This window comes from Aspergillus sydowii (assembly GCF_001890705.1).
Source record: "Aspergillus sydowii CBS 593.65 unplaced genomic scaffold ASPSYscaffold_41, whole genome shotgun sequence".
NCBI classification, from domain to species: Eukaryota; Fungi; Ascomycota; class Eurotiomycetes; order Eurotiales; family Aspergillaceae; genus Aspergillus; species Aspergillus sydowii.
In genome coordinates, this window is record NW_024467899.1 from 3821 (window position 1) to 12778 (window position 8958).

Here is an 8958-nt window from a genome sequence, read left to right on the forward strand (position 1 = left end):
GGTAGGTTCCTATTTTCGATCATTTAACAACACCGCTGTGCCAGAACGCACCAAAGTTTGGATCTCGACTCCGTCCCTGAGTTCCGAAATCCAAATATCTAACCTTTTGGGACTCCCCGGTTTTGCCGGGTTCCCCTCAGCATGGCCGTGTTCACAGTGCCTTATCTCCATTTCTTCTTCTTTTTTTTTGTTTCTTCTTTTTTGTTCACGATTAAGCTAATTTTGTGTCAACTACAGCTTGCAGTGAACTCCTACCTCCATGTCGTTTTGGCCTATGTCCGCGAAACTCGTCTGACTCCAAGCGCATATTGTTAACCGCTTCGCTTGTATAGTTGATGAGCCCGCCATTGAAAGCATTATTTATTCACCTAAACTGCAATGTCTGCATTGCCGCAACCATCCAGGCCTGTCACCGGCCCACCAACGGGGACACTCCCCCAATTGCCGGCCCCGAAATCAAGAAAGAGCCTACCAGCTCCTTCTGAGCCCTCGAGGTCTTCTTCTCCTTCCAAATTACGGACGCCATCGAGCCCCAGACCAACACTGAGCAAGTCTCCACTTTCTAACTCAACGACAAATGTCAGCGCTACGAGATCAACATCGGCTTCTAGAGTCCCCAGCAGTCCTGATAAGTCTCTGCGGAGGACCATCAGCATCGCGGCTTTTCCTCAGCCACCAAGGCAGGGGAGCCGCCCCTCAACGGCATCTTCAGTGACCAATCCCCATGGTTTACATTCGTCTGGAAGTGTGAAATCGAAAAGAGGCTCCAGGCCTAGCACTGGGGCTGCTAGTCAGAGAAGCTCGAAGACCCACTCATTATTGAGCGCCGGGGGAGATGCTAAATCTGTCTCACACGCAGACCTGGAGGGTTCACCATCCCAAAGTAGAAGTTCTTCTGCTGAGGGATCGTACTCAACAAGCGCCACTACTTTTGAGGATGGCGATGAGACGGCAGCCATGGCAAAATCAAGCTCGAAGTCCAAGGATACAAAGGAAACGAAGGGTAACGTTATAGTGAGCGTGAGAGTACGCCCGAATGTCAGCGGCGAGAGTTCGGCCAATCCCGAGTGGATGGTGGATGCCCGCCGAGGCTTACTTGTGTATAATGGGAAAGAGGGCGGAGACTATTATTACGGTAATACCAGGTTGCGTGACAGATAGTAGGATAAATGGCTAATGCCTTTTGTTACAGATAACGTTTTCTCGGCCATCGAAAACAACGCTCGAGTTTACGACTCAGGCGCCAAACGTCTGGTGAGAAGGGTAATGGAGGGCTATCACGGCACAGTCTTTGCTTATGGTATGACTGGAACTGGCAAAACCTTCTCTATGCAAGGCACCGCAACATCTCCCGGTGTGATACCGTTGGCAATAACGGACATATTCTCATTCATTAGAGAGACCCCGCATCGAGAGTTTTTGCTTCGCGTCAGCTATCTTGAAATATACAATGAGAAAATCCACGATCTTCTTTCGGCTTCCATCGGACCTGTTGCTTCCCAGCAAGAAGAGATCAAGTTACGTGAGGATAGCAAACGAGGCGTATACGCCACCCCGTTGAAGGAGGAGATCGTGCAAAGTCCAACACAGCTTCTTCGCGTTATTGCAAGAGGCGATCACGCAAGGCGGACAGGTAGTACTCAATTCAATGCCCGCAGTTCGCGAAGTCATGCAGTGGTGCAAATTGTTGTTGAAAGCAGAGAACGTGTGCCTGCGGGGGCCACCCAAGACAGAAGATCGGGGTTAGCTCCTGGTGGAGTTCGAGTATCAACACTCAGCTTGATCGATCTAGCAGGATCTGAACGAGCGGCGGATGATAAAGAACGACGTACTGAGGGCGCTCATATCAATAAGAGTCTTCTCACTCTAGGAACAATTATTTCCAGGCTTTCCGAGACCAAAGACAAAACCGGAGCTTCGGCCGATAAAGAAGGCAAACATCTGCCTTTCCGCGACAGCAAGCTCACGAGATTGCTGCAACCAGCTTTATCCGGCAATTCGCTTGTCAGCATCCTTTGCACAGTCCAACTGGGGAGTTTGATGAATGCCAATTCGGGCGAGACTCTGAACACCTTAAAATTCGCTGCGCGAGCTAAAAACAACATCGTCAGTCATGCTAAAAGAGCAGAGGAGGCTTTCGGTGGCGGTGGAGGCGATGCAGGAAGCCGTGTCCTACTCGAGCGTTATCGTATGGAAATTCAGGCTCTGCGTGGCCAGCTTGAGAGTCAAACAAAAGTCCAAGCCGAGAAAGAGCTAAAATTGGAAGAACAAAAACTAGAGCAGGAAGCGCATGAGCGGCATGAGGAGCAGATGCTGGAAATGCAGCTAGCTCGAACAGCCCTGAAGGAACGTATAGAACACTTGAATCGTCTCATTTTAAGTTCCAAGTCCACAGGCGTGAATACGCAGGGCGCCATCTCTGCTCTTGGCCGGCTATCCAGAATGTCTTCCATTGATCGTGGTTCTCGCTCCCTACGCTCTTCCGTGAGTCAATCCACACTCGGAGCTTATGGGCATTCGTCTACGCGACCAGTTTCTTTCCTTTCTATCAATAGCCAGGATTCCCCTATGAATTTACCTCTAGGTAATGACGATGAAGAGGATATGATGGGCGAGTTTGCGGACGGAAAAGCAAGCGCTCAAAGACAAATCACTGCTCTTCAGGCCGATCTTACGGATAAAAATCGGTATATTGCAACCTTGGAGAGACGGCTGCTCCAGGCCCGGCGATCCAGCCACTCCCGCATGTCCATGGGCATGAAAACGGGCAGTTCATCGGAGAACCCTGATCTCGTTGCCCAACTCCGGGAAAAGGATATGGAAATTAACGAACTTCGTGTTCAGCTCGATGATAAGGATAGAATGCTTACGGCCCTTCGCTCTGCTGCTCGACATCGGGACCTGGCTCAGCTCACTATGGACACCCCGCCCTCTGGCCCCAAAGAAAAATCTAGTTCTCCAAACGGAGAACGAGAATCGCCGGCCCCTGACTCAGCTGCGAACCGTCTAACTCCCCCGGCAGAACTGGATCCAGGAACGAAGAGAAAGAGTATGGATGAAGTATCACGAATACTCGATGAAATGATCCAAGATCGAGTTGAGAGCGGCCATTTGATAAAAGGTTCGCGTGGGAGCGTCCGCGTCGCCCCAGAAAGCCGACCGACATCCGAATCAAACCAACCCTGTATAACCATCGGGCCAACAAACGCAGCTCAATCGAATAACCGCCTGGACACTACCTAGTTTGCAATCCCTCGCTTGCTTACTGGGTCTTATAAGATCCATATGCTGAATCTGATCCCTAAACCATACTCAAATCTAGTGTCTATGATGGCTCAATTTTGTCGGTTCTTTGCTTGTTGTTGACATTCTCATTCTCCCATTCCTTTCAGATACCCAGACTGTCTTTTTGTAGGTTTATTATTTGCTTCTCTGGATGTTTTGTTGTTCGTATATCCGGTTGCAATGGCCAGCCTTTCTCGTTTTTGAGCTTGTTACTGATGAAGACAAAGATAAATACATATATGAGGACAATGACCACCTGTAATTACCGTCTTTTAGCGTGTTAATGTTTTATTCTTTGAACTCTTACTACTAATCATAGTTGAGCTCGAATGGATTAATTAGCATCAAGCATACAATTAGTTGTCATTTTGAAGGTGGTCCGCACACTTGCACGTTATCTGCATGTATTAGTACTGTATTTTGTTAGCTCCCACATTCCAAAATAAGATGGGCGCTTCAACTTGCAAGTTAAGTTCATGCTCATTTTCTGTAGCAGATAATGAGCTTTGGGGTATACATGCCCTCACGGTATGTGTATTAGTCCACATGATACCCTGAATTCACTCTCTAAGTTGGTATATAATGCAATAGAAAGACGGCCTAATATTGCCAGTGGTTTTATATGGTCGAACAGTATTTCGATAAATACTACATAGCAAGTTGTGGTGCGAAGATATCACCATGGTCCAGTGCCCAATGGCACGTAAGATGATTTTATAAGCAGACAATAATATTGCGCATTTATATGAAATTATCAGACAAAACTTCATCTAGAGTCTGAAACATGGTCTTTCAGGCGACAATCTCGATATCAGCGGCCCTGTCTTTGGCATAAACGTCTCTCCATTCATTCCACAATCTTTCAAGTTCTCTCACATACTCCGTGTGGAGCCGATCAATGTAGTCGTCATCGATTTTATTCCTGTCCTGCTGCTGGACTACATGGATAGGACGACCAACGACAATATTCAGGGGACGCCGGTACGGCATTAAGCCAACATCGTAATTAAATACCCCCCGTGCATGAAACAACGGAATGGTGAACCCAAGTGTCTGCTTCACCATCATTTGAAACCTATGGATGAGGGGATGACTGTCGGAGCGGACTTGTTCATATAGATCGTTCTCCCCGAACGCCAACACGGGTACGAGATCTGCACCAGTCCGAATCGCTAATTTTATAAATCCTTTGCGTCGCTTCAGGACAAGGCGTAATGAGCCTGGAGATGCGCTGAGGGATTCCCGCGCACCACCTATGACTATTGTAATAGCACGTCCCATCCCTTCGCCATCTACTCCACCTCTATTGAGGATGTTTTCACATGATTCACGCGAGACGCTAGCGAGGCCCATTGAAAGAGCGTATTCTCGGTAGAATGGGATTCGAAAATTGGAATCCAATGTGAGAAGAGTATTGGTTATGCCGGGGAAAAGTTTAGAGAAGCCCAGCGACTCGGTGCAGAATGCTGCAAATGCACCAAGGGAAATTATCCCATGAGGGTGATAGCCGAATATATACTTCCTTGTCGGTAGCAAAGGTTCTGAACGATGTAAACGGGCCGGAAAATAGGAGGCGTACAGCGACCAGATGGGCAGCGATCGCAAAAAACCACTCCGATACTTCAATGAACCCGAAGTCGACGCAGTTGAGAATAACGAGATGTATATCAAATACGGTACCAGAAGAGGCCACGATAAAGGGATAGCACAAGTGAAAAAAAACGCCCCAAGGCATATAGCAATAGTCAAGGTATGGCATAGGACGACCAATGTTTGTAATCTCCGTTCAAGGCGGATGTTCAGAGGCGCCCAATGAATGCTGCTCTCAATTGTCAGCAATCCCAACGAGACGACCAAATCAAATGTAGATGAAGACCATTGAGATGTTGCTCTTTCACGTACCCATATTTTTCATAGCCCTTGGACGGCTGCCTGGAGGCATCCGTTTCAACACCCTGGGTTGGACCACGTGCAAGGAGACCTGGGGGTTTCGGTAGCCCATTCACGACATTACTATTCCCCTTTCCGGACAAACCGTTCTCGTGTTCCTGGATTCCCGAAGTTATCTTGCCTGGACTCGGATGGTCGGATCGATACCCCGCGGAATTCGCCGTCGCAACAGGCTGTTTCACCGCATTCTCCTTGTCGAGCGGCGCGGTCTCCATGGTTAAGCTTGAGATGGAAGGGATGGGCGAAACTCGAATATGGCGCACCCGAGAGGCGAAATAGGATGTTTGATCAATGATGGCGCGCTCTACGGCCCGGTCTTGGTGCAGGTGCGGTCGGAATGCTAAGCGGAACAGTAGACCTTTCAGGTGACAGCTAGGTATGTCGTCATCGTCATACCGGTACTGTCTATCAACTTCCCTCGGTCCATCACAGGTGATCTACGCCGGAGCTTTTTATTTCCATAACCACTACATAGTATCTACACATAGGGCTCGGGTTTCCGACCTTTCAGCTCTCTATGGAGGACGCCTAATACTTTCGCGGCTTAGACTATTTTTTCATGCATTATGGAACGGCGTGGAAACATCTTGGATTTGATTTTGATGTATAGAAACGCCGAAGCAGGAATCGGTCTTAGCTAGATGGCAGTGATTTGCGTTTGCAGAGGCCCACCGACCAACGAATGTGAGGCCGGGCAAATGGAGCCCATAAAGTATTGAATCAAGCTTTTCTACTCTCAAATGATTATCCTGATATTTGGTATGCGCTCCCAGTAAGATTGTTGTTTATTACGGGCATGTAGTTAAGTGTCTAGACGTACGGCCCCAGCGTTCCTCTGCGCCCAATCTTACCCATGCTCTATAAACGATGACATGGAAGCTGTAATAGAACTAACTAACCAATCGGGGTATACAATGAGATAATATAAGAATTATTTACGATTTTACCATGAATATCTGTCTTGGTTAGTCTCCAGATGAGCTGTCCATTATGACATGCGCAAAACATACCTCGTTCAAGGACTTTTCGTCCATTAAAGCTTTCTTCTTTTGCGCAATATGGCGGCCTCTGATCATATGCCTCCCAAGCGGACGGCGCGCCTTCACGGGTGGGCCCGCAGCTGATGATGGTTGATTTTGCTGGTTGCTTGCGGATGCATCAACTTCGAACGACTGCTCTTGGGAAGAGGAGCTATCAGTGCCTTCCTGATTGTCTGCACGCTTCCTTTTCCTCTCCTTCTTTTCTTTCTTCGCACGTTTATCTCCCTTCTCTTTCTTCTCCTTCCCACGCTTTTTGTCTTTATTATTCCTATATTTTCGCTCTCGTGACTTCGAATCTTCGGATTGACCAACAGCGTGAGCTTTGTTGTTCTCACACTCGTTGACATGATCGCCACTAGTAGAGATTGTTTCTTTTCGTTCCTCTACTTGTGCTTCCGCTGGATGATTTTGCGACTCCTTGGAAATAGAAGAGGACTCGTTATCCTTTTCCTGTGCTAATAATCCACCACTTATAAACCGAACAGCTTGCCACTTATTGGCAGCATACCGAGCCAGTTTTACATCGTCGCGCTTTCTCTGATCGGCTTGTAATTCAACGTCGGATTTTCCGTTTAATCGTCCGAGAAGTCCTTTGAATGCATCGAGACCAGTAGGTTCGTCTAGCGGATCCCGTTTCGATCGCGCTCCGAGGCCAAGTGTATCATCTTTTACAATCACTCTGATATGCGACGCGCTCGCGGCAGTAAACATATCGGCATGTGCTGCATTGCGGGCTCCTAAGAAACTCCCCGGTGTCCATCCTTGCGAGCTGAGAATCTTGTGCCCGAAACCACTTGTCGACCGAGACCAATTCGTATTATTGGGATCATGAGAAATCTTGGTTTTCCTATGTCGCAATTTTGTCAGTAATTGATCATAGAGTTTTGTCGCTGGAGGATGACATACTTGCGAGGCGCAGCCAAACCCATTTGAGAAAAATAATTAATCAAGACAAAATTGGCGAACTCGAACCAGGAAGGCGGGGGAGGGAAAAAGGGGAAAAAAGAAAGAAAGAAAGAAAGAAAGAAAGAAAAACTATCAATGGAGAGAAGGACGGGCAAGAAACTGCTATGGGAATTTCTGAAGCTTTTCGTCTCCGGAATGTATAATGTTTTCATACTACGTAGAATATTTAATTGACCCCGGCCGCTGAAAAAAAAAAGGCTGCGAGGACTCACGTAGGAGGGTCCACTTATTCACCGCCTTCTGTAACAATTCAGGAACTGAGCAATCTGGTCACGTGCTAGGAACGGAGTCGGAGACATGCTCTCGACTCGACAGACGACGGAGGAGGTGCGTCGTCTCTCCCAGCCTGGCCAGGCACGAAGACCTGGCGACTACACCAGAACACGGTCACTTCGCGAAATAATGGTAAAGATTTTCGCAATTTGATATGTGGATCAAATCTTCGGGGTTGGTTTCGTGGGATTTCCGTCGCACTGCACAGTCAATATAAAAACATTCGTGCTGCTGCAGTAGTCCACTTTGCACCTGCATTCATTTTTATCGAATCCCACTGTACCACTTCGCTCAAGTGTCTCGACACTCCGACTTCACCATTCCCCCCCTATCCCTCATCTCCGAGGAACACAGAGTACCCTGATGGTCCTATACCTCTTTGTATAGACGCGAGCGAAGGCTTAGGGCTCCAACCTGTTTTATCATTGGTACTCGACCACCCCGATTTACCGAGATGTTCAGCAGTGCATTCCATCATTTGAGCAGTCACTGGTGCTAGCTAGTTAAACACATGACAAGATACCCGAACATTTGGTCTTTGTTCCATTGTGATTGTATTTATACGATCGTTCCGTATCTTGGTCTTCTTGAATCTCCGTCTTAATTTCGTCGACTTCGCGCACCACCAATGAGCATTGGCGCCACTACAACAATAATTGCCGTTATCACTCCATGCTATGACCAAGGCCATCCCCAGTCTCACAGTCGACAATGCCTAGCATTCGGGTCTTGTGTCGGGATCACCCCGTCCGCACCCTTCTCGTGGTCACATCTGAAGACGCGTTGATCTTTCAACATAGTCTGGGAGAACCAGTGGGCAATGCTCTGCCAGTCAACGGTGACACCCAACGTTGTCTAGTGGAATTTGCCAGCCTATCATCCATAGACTTTACGGGCTACCGGACTCTAGGGTCCGGCTATGGTATCCTTGGGCTTGTTACAATAGACCAGGATGTCTTTGTTTGCGTTGTCACGCGTTCTTCCAAGGCTGCCACTCTCAGGCCCGGTGAAACTGTCTTGAGGATTGAGGATGTAGATTTCTGTAAGCAGCCTGTTACGTTAAATTATTTTTCGCTCTGTCTAACAAACAAAGATTGTTTGAATCGCTCAGAATATGAATCCAGTCTATATTACGACATAGAGGATTCGATTGCCGCTGAAGACTCCAACCCAAATGCGGGAATGACAGAAGACCCTTTCCTAGGTCTCAAAAAACTCTTGAATGACGGGAGTTTCTACTACAGCCTTGACTTCAACCTTACAGATCGACTACAAGACCGGTATGCTGATGGATCCATAAGATCATGGTATGAATATAACGCTGACACACTATTAGTTCAGACAAATCGGCAGCTTTTGACATCGATTCCCTTGACAGAGATGTGTTGTGGAACGCATACATGATTCAACCACTTCTTGTTTTCAGATCTCACTTATCGTCGCA

General features: G+C 47.7%; 5 protein-coding genes across 5 annotated transcripts; 2 read left to right on the top strand and 3 right to left on the bottom strand.

The window, feature by feature from the left end:
• Window positions 1-378: 378 nt before the first annotated feature.
• On the top strand, window positions 379-3243 carry ASPSYDRAFT_165492 (putative kinesin family protein (KipA); the record flags this gene model as incomplete). The annotated part of the gene is made up of 2 exons (XM_040843362.1): window positions 379-1135; window positions 1193-3243. The coding sequence occupies 2 exons, from the start codon at window positions 379-381 to the stop codon at window positions 3241-3243; spliced, it is 2808 nt and encodes a 935-aa protein (XP_040695666.1).
• A 554-nt stretch (window positions 3244-3797) lies between these two features.
• ASPSYDRAFT_52918 (diacylglycerol acyltransferase type 2A) lies at window positions 3798-5007 on the bottom strand. The gene has a single exon (XM_040848582.1). The coding sequence runs from the start codon at window positions 4636-4638 to the stop codon at window positions 4078-4080; it is 561 nt and encodes a 186-aa protein (XP_040695667.1). The 5' UTR covers window positions 4639-5007; the 3' UTR covers window positions 3798-4077.
• On the bottom strand, window positions 4926-5450 carry ASPSYDRAFT_74142 (uncharacterized protein; the record flags this gene model as incomplete). The annotated part of the gene is made up of 1 exon (XM_040850761.1): window positions 4926-5450. One exon carries the CDS (start codon window positions 5448-5450, stop codon window positions 5118-5120), a length of 333 nt encoding a protein of 110 aa, XP_040695668.1. The 3' UTR covers window positions 4926-5117.
• A 720-nt stretch (window positions 5451-6170) lies between these two features.
• Window positions 6171-7204, bottom strand: pxr1 (telomerase inhibitor/ribosome biogenesis protein PXR1; the record flags this gene model as incomplete). The annotated part of the gene is made up of 3 exons (XM_040853208.1): window positions 6171-6191; window positions 6246-7122; window positions 7182-7204. The coding sequence occupies 3 exons, from the start codon at window positions 7202-7204 to the stop codon at window positions 6171-6173; spliced, it is 921 nt and encodes a 306-aa protein (XP_040695669.1).
• A 1021-nt stretch (window positions 7205-8225) lies between these two features.
• ASPSYDRAFT_74144 (uncharacterized protein) lies at window positions 8226-8918 on the top strand (the record flags this gene model as incomplete). Its single annotated transcript, XM_040850762.1, has 1 exon — window positions 8226-8918. The coding sequence occupies one exon, from the start codon at window positions 8226-8228 to the stop codon at window positions 8916-8918; it is 693 nt and encodes a 230-aa protein (XP_040695670.1).
• Between the last annotated feature and the right edge of the window lie 40 nt (window positions 8919-8958).